The sequence below is a fragment of the Perna viridis genome, chromosome 3 (assembly GCF_037379345.1).
Source record: "Perna viridis isolate PV_CMFRI_1.1 ecotype Kerala chromosome 3, ASM3737934v1, whole genome shotgun sequence".
In the NCBI taxonomy this organism is placed as follows: domain Eukaryota; kingdom Metazoa; phylum Mollusca; class Bivalvia; order Mytilida; family Mytilidae; genus Perna; species Perna viridis.
The window spans coordinates 26015370-26039672 of record NC_142447.1 but is presented as its reverse complement, the minus strand read 5'-3'; the positions used below and the strand labels follow the sequence as shown (position 1 = coordinate 26039672).

The following is a 24303-nucleotide window of genomic DNA, read 5'->3' as shown; positions in this document are numbered from 1 at the left end:
TATGTATTTGTTTTCTCTGTATAAACACTGAAAAGTGCGAATTCAGCGTGAAATAGTAGCATGACATTACATCATTCTCCATCTAAACATTTCTATTAAGTGAAAGTAATGGATTTCTATATCTCTAAGTATATCAATAAGCTACCAATATTGCCTCCTCTGTCGGTTGAAAATTGCTGATTGTATGGTTATATTTCTACCTTCTGCTTGATTTTGTACCTCAAATTACAAATCGGGTTCTTTGTACTAGAGATTATTAATGTATACAACAAAGAAAAAAAATCATGGTCATATACATTGACCTCATATACTAGATTGATATACATGTGACACTTAATTTCTATAATGAACTGTCAGAACATTCATCAAAAGTTTGCAGTTTATATTTTTCATCAGTCTAATTAAAATTAGACCTTGCGTTTTTTTTAAATATTTTTTATGTCCTGTGTAACAAAAAATCGGAGGGGCTAATTTTAATTAGACTATATTTTTCATGTTCTAACTTCTGTGCCATATTTTTTTCTCCTTATATATGCCATTTTTATTATTATTATTATTTTTTTTTTTTTTTTTTTTTACAAATAATGACTTTTAAATAAGGGAGTTTTCTGCCAGAAAACTAGATGACACAATATTAGTCCTGTGATACAATTGAATAAATGACAGCTGTGATAGAATTTATGTTGTTTTTTTTTTTTTTATTTTACAATGAGATAATTGAAGCCTAACATAAAAATGTCACTGGAATGGGAAAAAGCCCATCTTAGATAGGTTACAGAGACATGCAATTTAACTATATTTGATTAAGAACACTATAATACAGTGTTTTAGTGTATACAGTGTTAATTGAAGGTTGTTCCATCAATATATTCCTGGGAAAACATCATTTTTTATTGTCATATCACAAAAACTCAATAAATGCTTTTACTCTGTATTTAGATGTATAAATTTCCATCAGATTGTAGGCTATATGTGGAGAAAACACTTGAGATAAATGAAATTATTTTATTTCCTTCTTCCTACTTTCACAGAACCTCATTAATGGTGATGTAGATGTTGATTTGTCAATGTGAATGCCCTTGTAGATTTTGCAGTGAATGAAGTTGATTTTCGATTGAAGGAACAAACTCTGCTAATTAATGAAGAAAAAGCTAACTGTCCTGATCCGTTTGTATTGAGAACTTTTTTTTTTTTTTTTTTTTTTTTTTTTTTTATTTCACTGGTGTATTGAAACTGTCATAACTTTGTTGTAAGAAACATGTTTCTTTTTTATTAATGGCTTTGTGTTCAAGAGGATTCACTGTTTAGTACATCAGCGTTACAACTTATAGAACATTTGAGATCACAAATATTCTGAATTGCCAGCTGGAAGTCATGTGTTGGATCCCTAGCCAAGTCATGTCTAAGACTTGAATTTGATAGTAACTGCTTCTATGTTGAGCACAAGGTGTTAGGCGATAAAGTGGCGACAGTTTGGCTTGTGATCAGAGTGTGTCTTAGTTGGGTGGCATGCTTACCTGTGGGTTGTTGTTTCTGTGAATTAGCATGATAAATATCTGGCTAAGTGTATTGGACTAGTACAAAGCAGGGTCGGTTCAGTTGGACATTGATCTTGTCTAGAAATGCATGAATAATCTGCCAAAGGAGGTTAATCCATAATCATTCAAGGAATCACTAATGTCCTTTAATTTGGTTGTGGCTTAGTTGACACTGTGTATTTGACATGTTATTTTGTTTGGCCTGTTCATAAGATACATCTTGAATTAACTTTTTATAGGACTGAGAAAAAGTTTGTGGCCTTAAAATAGTATGAGGCTGTGATCTTCAGATTTTTGATATTTTGAATGAACAATATTTAGCTCACCTGGCTGAAGGCCATGTTAGCTATTGACATTACTTGGCATCTGTAGTTGTTGTACATTAATATTTTTCAGAAATCTTCTCCTCTGAAACTACTGGGTTGAATTACATGAAACTTTGTACAGATGTTCCTTAGGGTATCTTGCACAAAAGTTGTGTTTAATTTTTTTATCCATTCTAAAACATGGTCACTGTTACTAAAAATAGAACATGGGGGTCAGACTAAAGTTTTTCACGTATATCTCAAACTGTTAGGTTTAGCCAAACTATGACATGGGTCAATGTGTTCAGCATGATGAGATGCACATGTATCTGTGGTCAAATTTCATTTTAATCTGTTAAGCCTTGTTGGAGTTATTGCCTTTTTCGACGTTTTTTTTTTTTGCTATTTTTATTGTTATTTCTTTACAAAATCTTCTCCTCTGACACTACTTGACCAATTTGAACCAAACTTGGTATAAATGTTCCTTCGGGTATCCTGCATAGAACTGATTTGGGGATTTTTGATCTGTCAAAAAACATGGCTGGTATTACTAAAAATAGAACATATGGGTCAGACAGTAGTTTTTTTACACATTAAAATTCCAAAACCATTTAGTTTAGCCAAATTTTTTCAATTGCTGAAATGATTCTTATAAGGCCTACAAAAGTCTCCAGGGATCAAAGTTGTCAGACAACTTCTTGTTAGAATTATTGCCCTTGAAAGATGAAAAATGACTTCTTTTTTTTTTTTTTTTTTAAAGTTTTCGGCCAACATCTTGAAAACTATAATAGATAGAAAGAAATTCTCAATGCTGAAATGTTCCTTATAAGTCCTACTAAAGTATACTTGAGTCAAAATTGTTAGACAACTTCTTGTTAAATTTATTGCCATTGAAAGACAACATTTAACAAGGTGAGCAATTCAGGCTCCTGGGAGACTCTTGTTTTAATTAAAAAAAAAAACAAAAAAAAAAGCAACTATCATATAAATTTGTTTAATGACTATTTGTTCATTAGCAAAGAGGTTTAGCTTGTATTTGCAGAAGTTAAATTGAAAAATAATTTTTAGTGGTCTCCCCCCCCCCCCAAAAAAAAATTATATATATATATATTTCATGCTACCATACCTACCCTATTTATTTGTGCCAACCCTGAACATTTTAAGTCAGGATTGTATATCCATTAACTCAGTGCAAAATGTTCTTAAAAATAAAGTAATATTTCTACCTACCAAGATTAACATATTTTTTGCCTAAGGGAGTGATCCATGTTGAGCAGCTCTTAGATATTTTCATTGTATATTCCATTATACCTTGGGAAAATAACAAAAATTAGAACCTTCCAAAATTTTCTGTTAAGTAGCTTGATTGTGATATTTTAGTAGCAGTTATTTGTAGAATTCCTTTCTTTACTTGGGCTCCTGGTGTATTAAATGATCCCGTTGTCTCTGTCATTGACAGATAAAAAGGAGACAGGAGAGGAAAATGACCATAACTAATTACTGTCATTACTGTCAAATCAATATGGTCAGTTGTGATAACAGTATCCAATAGATTCAGATTGAACACATTATGGGGAATTATAGACTAATCAGAGGGTCAGTGGTCTGTTGTGGGAAGTTTACCAGAGGGTCAGTGGTCTGTTGGGGGAAGTTTGCGCTGATGCTGATTAAAAATGTGTATATAGTAGATAGCCGATTCTGTTCATTGAAGTTTCTAAGTACACAATGGGTTACCTGAAGTGCAGCTTTTTAGCTAACATACATTTTAAAGTATGATTTATTTGAAAAGACATTTAAGATTCTGTTTATTTGGATGATCGTTTTTAAATAGAAAAATTGTGTTATGGTGTTTGATTGACACAATATATTTCTGAAATTCTTGATTAAAAGTCTTGCATTTTATGATGCAATCAAAGGTTTTTCATTCATTATAACCCAATTTGACAAATGGTATATCTCTGTATGGTCTGTGTTTTAGTTTCTAATCATTTCTGACCTTCCATTTATAACCATTTATGTAGATAATAATTTGAGGTAATACAAGTATTTGTGTCAGTGTAATTCTTTGACATTTTAATGGAGTAAAGCAATAAAGACTCAGAAAAATTTAAAGTCTCAATTTATTTCAGAGATAATTGTTGCTGAAAATTCTGTTATCTCATGCTTTCTCAGTAGATCGTTTTATATTGTTAGTATTGATTTTAAAGGAGTTAGAAACTTTTCTCCTTTTGTTGAAACATCAAGGAATTTAAAGTCACGTTCTCCCAACACATGCTATATTGTAAAAAGTTTAAAAAATTAGTTTATTGCATTAAATTGTGTGGCTATGTATTATGCATTACATGTTGCTACCATAACATTTTTCTTTTTTCGTTAAAATCTGAATTTAAGTTATAACTTCTATTATATCCACTTTAAACACTAATCTGCTGAATAGTTGTGTTAACAGAAAATTAAAAGTATAGAAAAGTAACACTAATCCCCTATTAAGAAATGGATTTGTTTACATTTTTACAGAAAACAAGATTTAAGAGAGTTGAAGATGCTTCAGAAACAGGAGAACAAACAGTATCAAGATTTAGTATACAAGTCACAAGGTGCTAGAGAGGCTCAGGAAAGAAAATTTGATTATGATATGCAGGTATAGAGCTCTGTTATTTGATATTGTACTGTACTAACTCTGTGATATTGATAGAACACAAAACATGTATATTGTATATAATTTATGACACTTCGAATTGTTTCTGAGTTTGCTGAACATTTCAGTTTCAATTGCACTTCAGTTAACAATATCTATATCTCCTAAGCTCTGTTAGTTCTTTCAACAATAAGCCAGTCCAGTCCTTTATTCAGGGGTAAAATTTAGTAAATACAAGTCCAGATAATTTTTTTGTTTAATACTTTCTGTATGTTAGTTAATTTTACCCAAAAGTTTGGTAGCCCAGCTCAAAATATAGTAGCCATGAGCTACTGTGTGACTGCTAATTTTTATCCCTATTCAATGCCTTTGAAAATATTGGAAAAATTAACTATTTTTTTGGTACCCTCTACTGATAAAAAGTTACACATTTTCTAAAGTCATTTTTGCAACATCATTGACTAATAATTATGATTGACCAAGATTTGTGTCTGTATTTTTTTCTTTTCCATTCTAGAATTTGAAGAAAAATTATGACCAGGATATGGATACTTTAACCAAACAACAGAAGCAGCAAGTGGAGAAAGCTGAGACAAATCAGCAAGGGGATATGAAAGTTGCTGCCAAACGTATCAAAGTTGAACAGGTAACAGATAGCAATAGTGACTATGTGGAATGAAAATTTACCTGACACTATACAGCTGCAGCTAAGAATCATGCAAAATGTGAATTATGGTTGGAAAGCCTTCATATTTTTATTTTTGATATTTTGTTTAAAATGTTAATAGTAAACAGACATTAACATGTGGCTTTTCATATAAGTCAGATCTTAGGAGGTAAAAATTGTATAAAATGTAATGTAAAATTCAAAATTAACTCAGATAACTCTGTAAATGACACTGATATACAATAGATACTTTTGGATTTTCAATGTGGATTATCTCTTATTAGCAGACAGATTGGAATGAATGATAATATATTTCATCATATAGACTCACAATTAATAACAAAAATAAAAATGTGTAGCCTTTTTTCAGGTGAATCACATATTACAAAATTTGCATGATTCTTACAAAGACTGCTACTTAACAGCATTGTGATATCATTTAAAAACAAAGCAACAACAACAACAATATAGAAACAAGACAAACAAACAATACAAAATGGATAAGTAGACACAGACTTAAAGGTGAAGTTTAAAGTTAATTTTAATTGGGTTTTTGAACTTTTAAAATATCTTATGTCTACAGTTTATACCCGGAACTTCCCTACTATTTCTGAACTCTGCTCAAAAATATAGTTCAAATGTCCTTTTATATCACTCAATATCTATTTTATAACCAGTAAATATGTTTTTTGCAATTGTTCAGCTCAATATTTTTTTATTTCTGCAAAATAAAATTTAAGATCTAGTCTTCAAATCAACTTCAGATTGGAGGACTCCTGTTTGGCATTGAAAGATGTTTAGTAATAGAATATCATTTAGGGAATTTTGTTCTTGCATTGATGTGTGAAGAAATGTCAAATGTGTTAAGAACGTTCCATTTAACACACTTATCTGGCAAAATCTTCATCCTATCATTAATATTTCATAATTAATAAACAGGAAGTGAAGAGAAATGATTTTAACCAACTAAAATTGGCAAGAAAATTCAAAGAGATAAAAAGTGTCTAATTTGAGAAAAATATAAAAAGGAACAAAATTTGTAAAATATGAGTAAAGTTGGATACTATTTAAATATTGATCACAGTTCATACTTCAGAAATCAGTAGTAAAGATTGACATTCAGTTTCTATTTTTTGGAAAAAAAACAGTTCTAAATAATATGGGAAACACGAATGATTACAGTTTTATTTTACATTATGTAATTTTTGAAAGTTTGTTCATGCTACGATTTTCACTGGAATCAAAAACCTCCAGTGCCAACAGCACTTTGATTTGCTTTGTAATAAGCAGCCCCATTGGTTGGTTCTCTTTAGGCAACATTATCTATATCAAGTAATTTGATACAATGACAAATGTTTATTTAATTTGGAAAAAATCTACCAGTATGCTTGTTGATAAATGTTAATAAAAAAACTCTCTGCAGTTTATGAAGTGTAAACTGCCCAAAAGTTGGTTATGTCCAAAATCTTAGACAAAAATTAAAGAAATATCTTTAGTGATACTTTCTTAAATGGGAGGTCATTAAAAAAATGTAAAAAAAAACCACTAGGTAAAAAGGTCACTTTTAGAACAACAAAAAAAGATCATAGTGTTAGTGTTACTAAGAATATGTTTTTGCTACACTGAGGACCCTGAACCATTGTAAATTGTGAATCTGAACAAGTGTTATAACCCACCCACAATAGTAATAAAGTTGATCCACCATACAAAAAAAAATTCAAAATTATGTTCTTTAATTACAGTCATCATGATATCTGTATTAACCAATTAAAGAATCTTCCATTGAAGTCTTTGTTACTACATTATTGATTATGATTACTTGTGGGTTGTCTTATAGGAAAAGGAGCTAAAAATGTTTAAAGAGCAACAGCGACAGGAGATGAAATTATTAAAGCAGGAATTAGATCTCATGTCTAAAGATAACAAGAAGGAAGCCATGAGGAAAAGGAGAGATGAAAAGGAAATTGAACTTGCAGAAAAGGTATATCTTACTACTGATATTGTCACAGGGCTGTTGATCCATTATTTGTGTTAAAACTCAGGCAAGATAAATTGTTACACAATGCTGACTATTGAAGGGATAGAAATAATGTAATGCCAGTGACTTTACTCCAGACTCCATCAAATAATAAGGAACTACAAGACATCACCACAATCTCTGAATGCATTGATTTTATGCAAAACATCATCAAAAGCATGTAAAAGAAAGAGAACTCCAAGAAAGTTTCATGTAGTTAAGGATGTCTTTAAACAACACAAAAAAACTTAATTTGCAATGCCAGAGATTTGGACGACAGTTGTAATGGCAGATCTAAAGCAGCTGTTTCAGTGACATTACTGATGTATAGCACCAGTTGCTTTAGTTATATTAGTGTGTGCCAATTCCATTAGGGTGGCAACATCTTCTGTGTGCATTTTAAATTGTAATTGTCCTACCATTAAAAATCACTTTAGTTGGTGCCCAACAGACACAAGAACTTCAACAGTTGGCTAGATGCTGTCTCAGTTGTAACATCCATGTTCATTAACACCCAAAATTACAAAATGAAGCTCTTGTCCTGATGAAAATGATTGGTTTTTAGTTTTTCCTTCACTTTGATAGTATATTTTTTTAACACAAATCTGCTTTTGTAGGAAAGACAATTTATGGAGAACCAACAAGAAAGAATGGAAAAACATATGAAACAGATAGCTGATACACACAGATCTAAAGTTGCTATGTTGGAGAGTCAGTTCTTACAACAAAAGCAGCAGTTACTGAGAGGTACTGATCTTAATTCATTGGAAGTGTTACTGGAAGTTATTGTCTTCTTTGTCTTCTTGATCATTTATTTTTGTCCCCTGCCACAATGAAGAAGGGGACATAGAAATACCAGTGTCTGTGCGTCTGTTCATCTGTCATACTTGACTCCTCAGAGACCACTCAACTGATTGTGTTCTAATTTTGTAGGATCGTTAATCACCATATGTAGTTGATCTTATTGGGCTGCCATTGTGATTCAACAAATTTTACGGAGTTAAGGGACATCAGGGCTATATTTTTTTTTTAGCAGCAAGGTACATATGGCTGCACATAGCAATCTCGTTAAATATTAAAATGTATTTTTCTCATGAAATGCAGAATTCTATTAAGCATTTTAGATGGCAGTTGTTGTATTTACAGATTTAGTTGAATTAAGAGACTCAGTAATTTATCTGAGTTGAATTGCTTGTTTACCAGAAGTCTAATACTTCATTGAGTTAGCAAATAAAAAAATATATTTAACATGTCAGTGTAGTACATAGCAGGGTCTGTTCAATTAATCAAACATTCTAACCCTGAAACCAATTAAATATCTACGTAAGATGTTTACTATAAAGACTCAATCATTAGAACTTAAGCCTACTTATTTTCTGATGTAGTAATTGTTTCATTGATTCTAAACTACAAAACTAATTGATCATTCGTCAGCTCGAGAGGCAGCAATATGGGAGTTAGAGAAACAACAGCTACATGAGAAACACCAGCTTGCCAAGAGTCAACTTAAAGATATGTTCTTCCTGAAACGTCATCAGATGTTAACAAGACATCAAAAGGTATGGTTAATAATAGTCATTGTTTGATTTAAGGAGGTAGACCTAGGATAAGGGACACAACTCTTACAAATCATTTGAATGTTTGTATTCAGCATTTTACATCAATCTCCTGTAAGCTTCAAAGTAACTTTGACTGATTTCATTCTGTTTCAAATGAAGCTTGATAGGCTTTCGGTGAAATTGAATATAATACAAACATGTCACTGATTTCAAGAGTTATGTCACTTACCCTAGGTCTGCCTTCTTAAAAGATTGTCAGGCTTGGCTTTATGCTATACATTGCCAAATTCTGTATTTTGATATTAAAGGTAAAAAAAAAAAGAGGCTCCTTATGTGGGGGAAGCATGTTCATCAGATAGTTATATATATGATCACCTTGTTCAATCTGTATGCAATGCGGTAGAAAGCCCTTAAAAAATAAAATATTATAGATAGTCCTAATAGTTGAGACTGGACATTGTCCTTCATATTGCAGTTCAGAAAAAGATTTGTAGTGATTGTGATTATTTAATTTTAAAAAGGATACTTAAAGATAAAAATAAAGTGTTTGAAAGTTGTCATAGCCAGCATGTACTTAGCAGTATTTTGAAGCCCATTAGATTGTTATTGGTAATTTAGTACACAAAGGGTTTTTTTCCAATGTAATAATTTTTAAGTCAGTCAGATTTAAAGCATAGTTTCTTACCTAGATTTAAATCATATTTTCTTTCTCATCACAGGAAGTAGAACAGATGAAGAGAAGTAATTCTGGAAAGGAAGAAGAGATGCAGAGACGGCATGTGTTAGAAAAAAGACGATTACCTAAAATACTTAAAAATGAAGCAAAGACTCGAGCTCAAATGTTCAAACAGAGTCTACGTCTTAGTGTTGTAGGATCTCCAGAGGATGATAGAGCTAAAATGAAACAGGTATTGTTTGAGATTTATTTAAGATTGTAGGTGGAATTATCTTAAAGAGTAACTTTACATGGTAGTCTTACCTTGGAAGGAATGCATTTAATGACAAAGCAACCTGAATCGAATGATTATCAAAGTAAAACTTTGTTTAAACTATGAAATGGTATTAAGTGGGCTTGTTTTTCAACAACTTTTAAATATAAACTCCTACTTTTTATAAACTCCTACCTGCACAAAGTACATTTACTTCATATTTTTTTCAAAGGAAATGACAGCCAGCCTTTAATACTATTATTTTATTTATTTGTTGCTATTATGAAGCTAATGATATTATATAGATATCAGCCTCATTGAATTTAATATTTATGGTTCAAAATTCCAAATTGCTACTAACACACTTATTTGAAGTTCAGTTCTAATATTTTAAAGATATTGGTGATAAACACCCCCATATATTGCTTGGTATAATATATGTAGAAAAAAAATCATGTGAGAAGTGACATGCATAAATGACAATGATCCGTTACTATATTTAGATGATAAGGGAGGTAGGTACTATGCACATTTATATCTAATGCAGGGAGAGCGTGTGGCATCTCTTATAATACAACTCTGCTCACATAAACCACAAGACATGTCTACTGTAAGTCTTAAATGGGAAATACACAGGAGTACTCAGTGTTCATAAGTAGTAGTCCAGCTTTTCCTGCCTTCAGTACATTTCCACCATTCAAATGGAAAATACGTGTAGACTGATATGTATTTTTATTAATTAGATGGAGTTCTATTGAATCTTCCTATTCTCAAAATGATTCTTTAAATTGTAAATATTTATTCTGTGAAGTTGCAACTTTTTAGCTGGGTTTGGTTTTCTTTGGTATTTTTTCATAGGAATTTCACCAGCTTTATTACTAAAAAGTTATTCCCTCTCAGACTGGAAAGTAGGAGTTGTATTATGTTAGATATTGTCTTCTCTTTAATGTTTCCCAGTATTGGTATTGTCACACACTGTTTTCATGGACACTGCAGTACTTCTCTGTGGTCAATCACACATATTATTATAATATGATTTTGAAAGAAGAGAACTTGTGTTAAAAGGAGTTTACATATTCAAAATATTGCATTCATTGTAAACTGAAGTAACTTTGAACTTATTTTATGATATATGGATGATCTATATTGTATACATGTACATGTATTTATACCCAAGTAGAAGATTTTGCTGATGCCTATCTCTATTTTTTTGTCCAGCAGTAATTGGACTTCGTTCAATAACATGAGAACTGGTGAATTGGTTTCTAAATATTTGGTAGGATGTTTTCAATGATAAAATGAAGGTCCAGATTTATGAGTTTATCTAATTAATTATATGTGTAGGTCATGACTCAAACTGCCCCATGGTTCTTGAAAATGGATGTTAGATTCATTCAGAGGAATTCATTTATGGTCTTCAAGTGAATGACACAATATATTCATGTGTTCTGGCCCGAGTTTCATAAAAAATCTCAAACTGAAATTTTCCTCAAAGCCTTTCTCAGCTCAAATTTTGACAAATCAGATCACTTGAAATTGACAATTAGAAGAAACTCTCAACTGGAGATGTTTTTTTTTTTTTATGAAACCCAGACCTTATCTCTAGTTTGATCAATCAGTTATCCATGCACAGAACTTTTCTATCTACTAACATGATACTAGTCAATCTTCTCCTTTCATTCACATTAGGTTCTTTGTTGCACACAAAATGAGTGATGCTTGTAATAGATTTTGTTTAATAAATCTGACACCAATAAATTGAGACCTCAATTCATCTAGTAACTTACGGTAGTTGTGAAATTCATTATGAATTAGTCCCTGTGCTGATAGTATTTGTTATAAACTTCACATCAATTGGTCAGGCAGTTCTTATTTTCAAGGTATTAATTTTGCAGAATTTCAGTGTACATGTATAACTTGCATGAACAAAATATAAAATTCATATAAACTGTTACATGTATATGCAGTTACGTCATACCATTGTATAAAAAGAGTTATTATGGAGATGATATTAAGTTGGTTTTTTTTTCATTTTTTCAGAAATTTTTGTAAATACCGTAATCTTGCAGTCTTGGAAAATTAATAACTTAATTAAATCTCTTAATAAAATTGTTGTTCACACAAATGCAGTTAGAATTTAAAGTTGGTAATGAATAAAATTGTGGAAGTTATAATATTTAGTACTGCTAATTCAGAGTTCTTCTTGTTTATTAGTTAATGTGATCTTTGAATATTAGCTAGGAATGTGATATCTTTTAAAAAATTTGTCTCTCTGATGAATGTTTCAAAGGGGAGACTTAGGTATTGCTTTGTTGTCGTTGGTGTCCTATGTTTAAATTTTATGTTAAGTTTTTTCTGATTAGGTCACGTTAGTATGCACCACTTAAGGTCAAACATACTTGATATATTTCAGTTGCATCACTTTGCCTCAATTCTATATGCATTTTATGCATATTCCCCCACAGTCATGATCTATTGACTTCAAAATTTCTTTTTAAGATTTCAATATTAAGTTTACTGATTTGTTCAGTTTACCATGAACTACAGTGTGCTAGGTTGATGATACTTAATGTATAGTTGCATTAGCATTACATCACACTTTAACATCTATTTCATGCATATACCCCCACAGCTACAATCAAATATTGAATAACGGTGACCATGTATTATGGGTGATATATATATCTCTGATGACAGTTTATTGTAGTTTTGAGAAACAATAAATCTTGCATATATAATGAAAACAAAATTTATAATAGAAGGTTTAATTACACGATTTCAAGTCAGTCACATTTTTCACAATAATAGAAACATTGCAATGATTTCTGAATTTGCAGTATCTGTAATCTATTTCCTGACGTCTCAAAGATTTGTTACCATTTTAGTTTGAAGAGAATGAGAAGAAGAGGATTAAATCAGAGCAGAAAAGACAGGAAGATAAACATAAGAAGCAGTGGGAAGATTTGGTGTTTAGGAATGATACCAGTCTCAAAGAGCTGGAACAATTACAAGTAAGTCCAGGGGCAGATTCAGGATTTCAGGTTCGGGGCATAAATAGAATTAAAGGCAGTGTAAGGCAGGATAATTTTTTGGGGTAGAAATTGTGTTACCGGGTAAATCAAGGTCTCATACAAATTTTCCATTCACATTTTTAGGGGTCATATGCCTGGCATGCCTATTCTTAGATCCGTGTCTTGAGTATTATTTTGGATTTGTGGAAGAAACATGTATCAGAGGAATTCTTTTCATTACATGGTAAAATTGATACTGTATAATAATTAATTTTCTTGGGATAAAATTTCAAAGGTTTTGTCTTTGAAACTGATTTTGTTGGGACAAATTTTTTTTATGGATTCTCAGGTAACTTTTTTAATGCAAATGCACTTCTGATTTTAGCTCATTGATTTGATGTATTCTGCCATATAAACTGCAGTCCTCACTCCCTCTTTCCAATGCATATAGGAGAATCTTTGGAATTTTGATAGTCATTTATTTTTTGAAATAATGTGATGTTGGTTCCTTTCATCTAAAATATTTATGTTTCCTTCTGTTTCCAGTCATATGCAAATCATGGGTTTCACTGAAACATGACATTGGCACCGACACCGTCACAGTTAATGAAAAAGATATCTTGAATATGCCAAGCTTATTTATTAAAGTTTTGACATCTGTTGATTAAAGGATTAAAGAGAATTGTTTTCACATTTATAAATGATCTTTTATCATCTTTTAATTAAATGACAAAGGGCACGTGGACAGCTTGTCACTCCCATTATTGTGTATAATACGCTTTACTGCACACATAGGTGAAGTAAATTAAGGCAGCATGTTTTGAATATAATTAGGATTATTGGATTTATGTACACATGTTTGTTCAAGTATAAGTGCATTTGAATGCAGAATGATGTTTTATTTAAAATTGAAATATGTATTTGGAGATAAATATTCTTGGGAACTTATTTTCGTGGATTTGTTTTACCCATGAAATATCGAAATTAAATTCCCAACAAAAATTTCTGCTTTTACAGTATGTTTTTTCCATTCCACAGTAAGGTCTGGACAACCATAAAGACTTTTATTTCTTACTATTTCTACAGATTATACTTTGGAAGTCTCATTATCCTACCCGCTGACTGCAAACACTGAAATATAAACTTTATGAACTTAGAATGAAAAATACGTTTTATTTTATGCTGCAGCAAATGTTATCATAGTGATAATTTTTTTTTTTCAATTTTGAATGCAATTACCTTCACTAAAAATTCTTTTTATGAATTGAAAAATTATTGCACTCTTGACCCATGTGCATTTGATCACATATGTCAACCATATTGATACTACATTATTTGTCCTCTTGCAGCATCATCAACAAATATGTGTTTCATTTATAGGGTGAGAAAAGGAAAATGTTGATGGAACAAGAGACACAGAAGATAAAAGAATTAGATGAACAATATTCTAATGAACTGAGAGAATGGAAACAACAATTAGTTCCTAGGAAACAGGTTAGATTGTCTTCCAACATTTTGTCCTTATAGACTTCAGTTCTTGTTTCATCATGATAGGCTGTCTTCCCAGTTTGTCTGGAAAGATTTTCATCTATGTGTAGTTAAGAAAAGAAGAATTCCTTCTTTTATTTGTAATAAGATAAAAGTTTTGTACATATCAAAGTTTTTTCATGTATGAGTTCAACAAAGCACATTGTTGTACTAGGTTACTGTATTTTGGTGTGTATAATGCGCATATTTTTACATAGAAATCATTTCCACAGCATGGGGATGTGTATAATGTTTCAATATATGAGAATTGGCCACAAAATGAAAGATTTTTGTATGACAGTGTAAACAAACCGGAAGTGAAATGTTACTGAAAGAAAGTTTAATCATCAAATACATCTTTAAGTATTGAATTTCAAATGATATTTTCTTCAAATCATGTTTGAATGTCTTAATGACATTTCAGACAAAGGTTATACAATATTTCTTTCTTTTAAAACACAGTTAATGATAAAAAAATGAAGCAACTAAGAACCAAAAAGTAACAAAGTCTTTTGTGTCAAACCCTCCTCATTGAATACTTTTGCAGTCGAAATTGATTACTTCCAAAGTTATTTTGATTTGTTTTATAAGCTGTTTCATAAATCCTGTGGCAATTTTATCATGCTCTGAAATTAAAGTTATCCAATGTATGTGGCTACTGATCTTCCATGAAGTTTTAGAGTGAATGTAAGTTTCTTTCCTTTTTTTTTTTTTTTTTTTTTTTTTTTTTTTTTTTTTTTTTTTTTTGGTAATGCAATCTATGTCTAAAAGAAATTTACAGGTTTTGACCTTCAAAAATTGCACTGCATAAATACATAAATGTGTATTATACACATCAAAATACGGTAGATTAAGTTTCACATCAGATGTTATCAACCTGGATCTCTAGACTGTTACATCTGACAGGTTTTCTTGTGATAATTAATGTCAATTTTACTATTTTTGTTGTCTTCAGAGATTAGAGGAAGAATTTCAGAGGCAGAGAGAGGAACAGGAAAAATTTTATGGAACAGTTGTGATATCAGGAAATGAAGGTGCTTTTTCAGGTCCAAAGTCCTCACCAACATCATCATTACGAAGTAAAACAGACTCAGTTACATCTAGACATTCAACAGTTATATAAGTCACAAACTTAGACAATTTGTATATATTGCCATAGAAACAATGCTACTTTGTGATATTTTACCATGGTAGCAGACAGTGCTATTTTTATCATATGACAATACAGAAGATGTGTTTCTTTCACCGTGTATGTTTGTCTGTTTTCGTTCTATTTATTGATACAGCTGGCTCTGTAAGAAGGAAGATAATTTTATGGAGAGCGCTTTCGAATGATTGTCTTTTGTTCCTATAAATACATTCAAATGCATAGAAATACTTAAAGTAATTCTGAATGTCTATGTAAACACCATTTACCTAAATTAAACAGATTTTTTTTGTTTATATTCTGGTATTGAAATGGTTTTCATGACTAATTTAAAATTACTACTCTCAATTTTGGACAAGTATCGCAAGCCTTAATGCAGTGATTGTTTGGTCTGGTTAGGGAAGTGACCCAATTTATTTAAATTCAAATTTTATTAAGACTAATACAAATCAAAATTGTATTATATTTCAGTAAAACTGTTATTGTTTGCCTTATAAAGTGTTTGGTTAAGTTCTATTTTTGAGTAAACTAATAATTTCTTACCATTTATGCTAATAACTTTTTGTAAAATCAACTACTGATTAGATTTGTTTTATTGTTTTAGAGCCTTTTACTGAGGTATATACTGTTTATGATGTTATTTTGCAAGACTTTATTTGTAAATTTTGCTTGATAAGATTAGTGTCTATGTATGTAAAGTGATTATCAGTGATAATATATATTTCTGTATAGTGAGTAATTATTTTATAGCAGTGCTGTATTTAACCTGAAAATATGATTTAACATGGTGCAAAAAGACAACTGTATATTCTGAAATTATTGTAATGTTAGTATTGCATATTGTTATTAAATTGCAATTATAAAACTCCAGTAAATTCTTGAATTGTAGAGTAAGTATGGCTGTGATTAATTTTACGTCTTGTAAGTAAAGAATAGTTATTTATAACTAGCCATAATGATTTCCGAATTTACAATTTGTAAAGAATACTGTCCAAATTGAGATGTAAATTGCTTTTGTTTCTAATTTTACTGGATTTATTTTGTTGAGATTTACGACTTTATGTATGAGATTGATGATGGGTTAAAATTAAGTCTAGTCGGAATTCTATGATAAAGTGCAAGAGCTTTGTTTAATAGATAACATTTTTTGGTGAACAAAGTATTTAAGTATTTCGTGATTTATCTTTAGAAAACTTAACACTTTCTTTTTTTTCTCTTTATCCCTTGAGAATTACACTTATGAAAGAATTGTTGTTGCACACCTATACTTGGAATGTGAATTGGTATATAGCTTAAATATTAATTAATTTATTTGATATGAAATAAATTCATTTTGAAGTATTTTTTTTTATATGATAACAATTTTGATGATATGACAAGTTAAGGATTGTGCTCTACATTTCCATAACTTTAAGTAATTCTTTGGTCCTCTATGCAGTAGCACTGTTAGTAGTCTCATAATTTGTTTCATATCAGATTAGCTAGTTCATATTTTGTCCATATTCTTTATAAAAACCATTAATCATTTATAGAATATTTAGGAATTTGTTTTTAGAGCTGTACATTTTGAATACTAATGGCTTCTCATACATTCCTTTTCACATCCAAGTGCCATTAAATTTATGCCTGCTTTTTCCATTGACAAAATATTTCTAAATACAGCTCTACTAAGTCCATAGTTGTAAAATGGAAAGAGGTTTTGTTTGTCAGGGTTTAATCCTTGACATTGACAAAATTATTTTTGAACGACATACAAACAATCTGTTTGGCTCATACATTTTTTTGTACTCCAATTTTGTCAATTTTATGTTACTTATCATGAACTATTGGTAGACATTAAATATGTGAAAACTAGCCATATTTTTACTAGTCAAATACATTTCATTTATTTAAAACTAGGAATACTAATGATTCCAATGTTGGTTTAGGTTTTATCCATTTGTCAGTTTAAAGTTTGTTATAAAAACGGACAACTGTGAAGATTTGTTAATGCTTCAGGTTTCTTGTTAAAAGTATGGAATTTGCAACTTCTATCATGGTACTGTGAGTTTAACTTATTCATTGTACTCAGTGGGAACCCATTTTTTTTTAAATATTAATAGCTTAATCTGATTCAAAGTTTAATTTCCAATGAAATACCTATATTCTGTAATGATTATTTCAAAAGTTTTTTGTATTCAGTGTTTCCTTAGTGTAGAAAGATTTTTCAAAACCACAGATACAGTGTTTAGAAATTTTGAGAACTGTAAAGTTCCTTAACTGAACTATACCTGCAAAGTTCATAAACTCACTGTTTGTGATACACTGTTAAATTTCTGTTGTACCATTTTATCTAAGTTCTTTAGTATATTTGTACATTCAAAGCATTTGTTCACCTATTGAGGTTTTTTTTTTTTTTGATTGTTATGACACTTGTCATCCAGTATAATTATATAACCAAGCTTTATCTGTTGCAGTGATTTCATAATTTGCAGAGGCGTGCAGTGACAAATTACAGTTATGTTCAGCAGAAACTATTGCAGTGATACTACAGTGTTGTGGTCATTTTGAAATTATATTATGACAGTTTACCAAGTCTCATTGACATTTGACACCAGTGTTGTATTGCATCATTTTTATAATAAGATAACTATTACAGTGGTTAAAATGTAACTACTAAGTACAATATCTACTGGTCTTGTCATTGAACCTATTTTGTGGATCACTGTGAACAATAGGTCAGTCTCCTTAATGTATTGTGCTGTTTTAATATTTGTTAAAGGACACTTAAATGTGATAGATGTGCAATATTTGCTATTTAGGTCTGTCTGTGCCCAGAATGTTTTCATCTACCTGTCTGAATTTTTCCTTAATTAAACAAACAATATTCCACCTAATTAAACAGACAAGTATTACCAATTGGCTAAAGATGTGGAATTTATCCTTTTCAAACCTTAGTTTGAATGTTTTCTGTTTATATTTTCTGTTTTTGCTGGTAATAATTTTCATGTTTTTTTTTAATGGTTAAATTTATTTTATCTGTATATTAAAGCAGAATTAAGTGTCAGTGTGTTTATAGAGATTTTGTTTACAGAGCTACTAGGCTATTTTGTGTGAATTATACTCGCCATGCAAGTATATGATTAAATTATAATGGCTATATTTTAGTGCTTTACAGTTGAGTGAACTTGATTTAAAAGATTCTTTTCCAATCAGAAATGTTGATTTCACTTTTGCATTTACAAAACTCCTTGTTTGAAACAATTAGAAATTCTTGTACTAATTTCTAAACATGAACACAATATAAATTACTGACTCCCAAAGCACTTGTTAATTTATACATTTATTGTTAAAATTCACTAATCAGACATTTAACTTATGTTTTTTTTCTGTACTAAGATGTACAGATTTGGATTTTGGGTGACAGCTTCCGTAGTGTAAGCTCTTGTTACAATGAGTTTTGGCTTCTGGAGGTTGTATACTCAACTTTCAGATAATATATCTATAAGAATTTTAGTGGAACTTGTCTGCTATACATATGATGTCTTTGTTATATAATTTGTATATAAAATGGGCTTATGTAATTTAAGTTCATTTTAATCATTTAATAAAGATTTTCCACAAAATATGAAATAAACTTAATAAGTACTATCTTTTTTGTTTCATTTCCAATTTGCCCTCTTCAAATTTTCAAAATATTCCAACAAAAAAGGGCGGAGTTCCAACCACTAGGACCTCGTGTATTTGTCACAGTTGTCCACTTCAATAATTGCGTCTTCATGTTATTTATCAAAATATTGTTTTCAATGAAAAAAATGAAGAAAATAGAATAAGACCTTAAATTTGTTCTTCTGTTTTGACTTCTGTTGTGTCAGTATTTTCATTGGGATATTCAAAGTAAATAAGAGTTCCAAATATCCCTTTCGGTACCTCGATCGTTCATGATTGCACACGCGTAACTATTTATAGCATACACCATTATCATCAGCAAATGAAGTGTATGTTTGGTAAGTTTTTAAGTTAAACGTATAATTCTTTATCTAAGATTTTATTGGTATGGTTCCAAACTCAGCTTGGGTAAACATCAGTCAGGTAACTTGCGATTGTGATTCACTCTTCAGACGCAATTTATAAAACATACACTGGAAAACTTAAATACGCAATAACCGTAAGTATATTTAGTATTCAGTATTTATAACGAAAGATAACATATTTTGGTTAACCGTACAAGTCAAAGCAACCACAGCCCGGCACTGAAATTTGAACTGAACCCCATAAAAAAATGCATCTACAGAACTAGTTTTTGCAAAGAAAAGTGTGTTTACCTAACCGTCCTTGGAAACAAGATGGATGTTCAACATCATAGCAAATTATGACTCTTTTCAGCTAAGATTAGGTTTGCTTCTCGGTTACAATTATGAACAAATCCAGTCTGTATGATGCATTCCGTTGTGTTGTGCGGTCGCTTCTTAAAGGGTTACAAAACAATACAAATAGTTCTACACACTCTACACTGGCAGCTAATACTTCATTTGAATGTACTATTTTTCATAAGAAGAAAATGTATCTTTTACTCCCGATTTCTGTAGTCAGGTATGTGCATAGAATATTGAAAAGACTTGGTTTCCTAAAACGGTAACTATATTATTGCTTTTAGATGCTGAATGAACCAGAAACAACAGTGGGCAGTAATAGTGACAGCAACACAGTCAGTAGTTCAGAAGCACCAACTGCTGTACACAGAGGACACACAAGATCTTGTCTTGGCAAAATGGCTGCTGTACCAACACAGCATATCAACACAGATTTACCGACACAGAAGGCTATTTTAGAACAACTTTTTCTTAAGAAGGAAATTGAAGGCGACTTCTGGTACGTGGTGGTCGCCGAATGGCTTGAACAGCTGAAGCGATATATAGGAATTCAAAGCAACAGAAAATTTCTGTATCATACCAGATCACATCCTGGTCCGATCATTACACGCCGTGATTATGCTCATACCGTAGACGTAGTCCATGAAGATGCTTGGAGGATGTTGGTCCAATGGTACGGACTTGCAGATGGACATCGACCGATGAAACTTGTTGTATATGCCTACTCAAGGGCACAGGAAATTGAACACAATTTGAACTCTTTCAAAGTAATGCTTTCAAATGCCCCAGTAGAGGAATTTCACAATATTCGATTCAGTAAGCTTGAAAAAATTGGCCATGTTGAATGGAAATTACGAGATATTTATCAAATTCACAAAAATGAGAAGACAAGATTATGGGCTAAATCCGATTCGGACAGCGAATGGCAGCTATTGGTAGACCGAGACAAATCTATAGGTAAAGTACTGAACATAGATTCTGACTTCACTCGCCCTATCATAGCAATGGAAATCTGCAAAGAAGATGGCGTTTGGAGGAACAGTCCTGGTTCTGCACCCGATCTTCAGGATTTCCCCGTAGGTCCTCTGCACGAACGGAATATTTTCGATGATATAACAAGCAACTGGGAGGTAGATATCCACGAACAGATCGACCATCTAGGAAAAAGTATGATAGAAAACCTCCATGTTAATTTTAATGCTTTTGTCCAAAGAGCAAAAGAGTATGTTGATGAAAGGGACAATAACCTTCGCCAAAGAGAACGAAACCTATGCATCAGAGAATGTTACGTGGATAATATGGAAAAAACACTGAGGGAGAAAGAGAAGAAACTAGACTCTGCACTAGAAGATTACGAAAATCTGATCAGAATCAACGAAGAAAAGATTGAAAACTTTGAACAAGAGCACATAAGAAAAATGGAAGAGCTTGAAACTGTATTCGATAGACGTCTCGTCGAACTAAATAGACAAAGAGATATATTTGACAGGGAGAGAGAAAATTTTCATGACGAACTACAGGTATTTTATTCGCTTCGAACTTTTAAAGCTGAAACCGATACTTTAACTTGTCAAAGAATAATCAAACGAACCAAAATTCTAGCGGAAATCAAAAGAATGGAAAACAGACACACACAACAAAGAACATAAAATAACCAAAATAATACGTACAAAGCAACAAAAGGTAATGAGCAAATCGGAATCCACTAAAAACTGGGAGCATGGACCAGGTATACTATTAGGGTAGGCGTCCTCGACTTTTCTAGAAACACCAGCCGAGCTGCTCATAAGTCAAGTCCGGAGTAGACGAAAGGAGAGGAGGAAAGAAAAACTATGGCACGTCGAACAACTCGGTTCTCATGTTGCAGATTACTACACCTTAACAATCCTCGAGTTCATGATGACGACCATAAAACTTCTGTAGTGATGACTTCAATCTTGTAGCAACATAACCCTGTTCCAGAAGCCTAATTCAAGCAATTTGTATCACAAAAATATTTAATGAGTTGCTCAAAACTTGGAAACTGTCCAGACAATGTGTACACCAAGAAACAACATTTTAGTTCTAAGTTATTGAAAAAAAAACTTCGCAACTGTACAATTGCTGATTGGCTTTCAAAATACGCGACTTCATATTTTGTAAACATACTTTATGTACTGTAACAATGCGTTTCTTAAGTAATTACCCTTTCTAAAAATTCATCCTTTGGTATTTTACAGAAAATGTCAGAGATGTATAGAATACAAGAAAATAAAATAAAGTTAGACATTGGAGGTCAGTCCTTCTCAACATCTCTCACAACTCTAACTCGTGATCCTAGCTCCATGCTAGCAGCCATGTTTAGTGGGCGCCATCAGCTAAAAACAGAAGCAGACGGTAGCCATTTTATAGACCGAGATGGTACTCATTTTCGCTACATTCTTAATTTCCTTCGGGATGGATGCATTAAAGAAGGGACATTGCCGCCTAGTGAGTCAGTACAGCGAGAACTTTTAGCTGAAGCAGAGTTTTACCAGATTTCTGGACTGGTAGAATATCTAAACAGCTTGCTACTTAAAAGAAGTGACAGTGGCGACACACTTAGCTTAGTTTAATCGTACGACGAAAGGAGAAAGTTATTGAAAATGCTTTGCTTTAAATTGTGATTATTCAGATTTTGCAAGTAATGCTTAAGCGTGAAGTCGAATATATCAACATGGTTATTCGAATGCTTTTTTCTTCAAATAGACAGTATGGTGCAAGTACGCGTGAAGTTTCTCTAAATAAGCCAGGCTTTGAGCTGTATATTTTGATAGGTGTGGTCGTATAAACAACGCGTTTCAGAATGACAATATGTTACTAAAGTATACGTGTACTGTTTTATGGGTAAAAGACAGAATGTAATTAAAATTCTACCTAAACTTGCCAAACCACTGTGGTAAATAGTAATTCATATTAAAACTGACCGGAAAAGGTGGTTTAAGGGGGCGCCGATGAGGTATTTTAAAGATTTGTCTTTAAGAAGTCCACATTTCTATGTAAAAAATCATTTTTATATCAATATTTTCCCCTTTTTTTTATCAATAAATAAAAATTTCTGATAAAAATGCAATAAAAAAAACGAATACTTGATAATCAGAATCAAAATGTATTCTTCTAAAAATAATTTTAAGCCGAATGTGTCACACTGGCATTTATATAACAACGAATGAGAGAAAGCAATATTCCATGGTAGACCAAAACATGATTTACAAGTGAAAAAGCTAACATAAAATATCGAGCATTCCAGCATTCTTCAGATGAAATTGATAATTCCACTTTCAGCATCGTAGATGTAACAAAATTCTTATGTCCAGTTCATAACTATAAATTTATTATTTAAGTGGATCACTTGAAAATTATATAGCAAGGTGTCATACCACCAAATATAGACTGGGGTTGACTGTGAACATTTTTGGCCAAAAAATGGTTTTGTATGTGCGGACAATAACTTGAAGTAAATATGAATGGATCTCTTTGAAATTGTATTGCCATATCACATAAGTAAGACTCAGTCTAATTAAAATTAGCCCTCCGATTTTTATTTGTTTCGCCGGAGTACATCAAAAATAAAAAAAAACGCAAGGTCTAATTTTAATTAGACTGAAGTAAGACTGGGCTTGATTTTGAAGGTTAATTTTACTTAAGCCAAGTAAGAAAAGGATAAAGAGAAAAGAATCGATTCATAATTTTTGTTATGAACATGGTGTTATGGAGTGTTTTACTTTTACCGAGGAGGCTTTATATCGTCTACTATATAAAAAATCCTTGCGTTTATAAAGGCTAAAAACCACTAATTCCACTTCCCATAGGCTTCTATGCTAATTTCACAATATTCAATGGCTTCTCTGGACTTTACCTTAACTTTAACCTGCAGAGGACTATATATCAGCATGATTCTGCATATGTCAGCTCACAATCCTCAGAATGGCATGTGGGGTTAGCAGACTTGCAGTGCAGTACTGGTCACCGGAAGTGATGTGTCTATAAATAGCATGGGAAATCCCAGTGTTTTCACAAGATAGGGGTATATTTAGAAATCATTATGGAGATTAGGCTTCACATCACAAGAAGCAAAATGCACCTATAAAATGTACAGAAATGTTTTTCCTTTCAGAAACTGTTCAAATTTTTAAAATGAGATGAGAACTTTTTTCACAGCACTATGAGGAACATGGGTAATTTCTGCGTAGGACTATTTTTGCATACGTTCCAAATGCTCATTGGTTGAATTGGTGGTCTGTAACATAAAGACTTGAATTTGAGGTTCTTAAGAGCCTGAATCGCTCACCAGGTTTTGTATGCAACATTCTATTTTTGTAAAAGCAGCCATATTTTTTCCTTGGATAAAAATTCCTAACACTCAAACCTAAGGAACTATTATATCGTTGTCCAGTAATGTCAGAGGAGATGATTTTGTTTAATGAAATAACCATTAAAATAGCGAAACAAACGTCAAAAGGGCAATAACTCAAACATGGCAGAACAGATTTACACAATTTGACCACAGATAGATCTCATCATGCTCAGCACTTGTACCTGGTCAAAACTTTGCTAAATCTAACGGTTGTGAAGATTTATGCGAAAAACATATG

The 24303-nt window shown here is 31.5% G+C and overlaps 2 protein-coding genes across 3 annotated transcripts in view; both read left to right on the top strand.

Annotated features, from left to right (window-relative positions):
- Nucleotides 1-18968, top strand: part of LOC148621610 (serine/threonine-protein kinase 10-like) — a 46878-nt gene extending 27910 nt beyond the window's left edge. The window contains exons 13-21 of the mRNA XM_088576166.1: nucleotides 4361-4484; nucleotides 4999-5127; nucleotides 6986-7129; nucleotides 7783-7912; nucleotides 8600-8724; nucleotides 9444-9632; nucleotides 12539-12664; nucleotides 14045-14158; nucleotides 15147-18968. Of these exons, the coding sequence (XP_088432292.1) occupies nucleotides 4361-4484; nucleotides 4999-5127; nucleotides 6986-7129; nucleotides 7783-7912; nucleotides 8600-8724; nucleotides 9444-9632; nucleotides 12539-12664; nucleotides 14045-14158; nucleotides 15147-15314 (1249 nt within the window). The 3' untranslated portion in view covers nucleotides 15315-18968. The remainder of the gene's footprint in view (nucleotides 1-4360; nucleotides 4485-4998; nucleotides 5128-6985; nucleotides 7130-7782; nucleotides 7913-8599; nucleotides 8725-9443; nucleotides 9633-12538; nucleotides 12665-14044; nucleotides 14159-15146) is intronic.
- Nucleotides 18969-19249: 281 nt separating this feature from the next.
- Nucleotides 19250-22599, top strand: LOC148621609 (uncharacterized). Of its 2 annotated transcripts, none has more exons than XM_088576162.1 (3): nucleotides 19250-19324; nucleotides 19975-21210; nucleotides 21910-22599. In XM_088576162.1, exons 2-3 carry the CDS (start codon nucleotides 19975-19977, stop codon nucleotides 22282-22284), a joined length of 1611 nt encoding a protein of 536 aa, XP_088432288.1. In that variant the 5' UTR covers nucleotides 19250-19324; the 3' UTR covers nucleotides 22285-22599. The 2 variants fall into 2 exon arrangements, with proteins under 2 accessions (XP_088432288.1, XP_088432287.1); XM_088576161.1 differs by lacking the exon at nucleotides 19250-19324 and adding an exon at nucleotides 19332-19485.
- Nucleotides 22600-24303: the final 1704 nt, after the last annotated feature.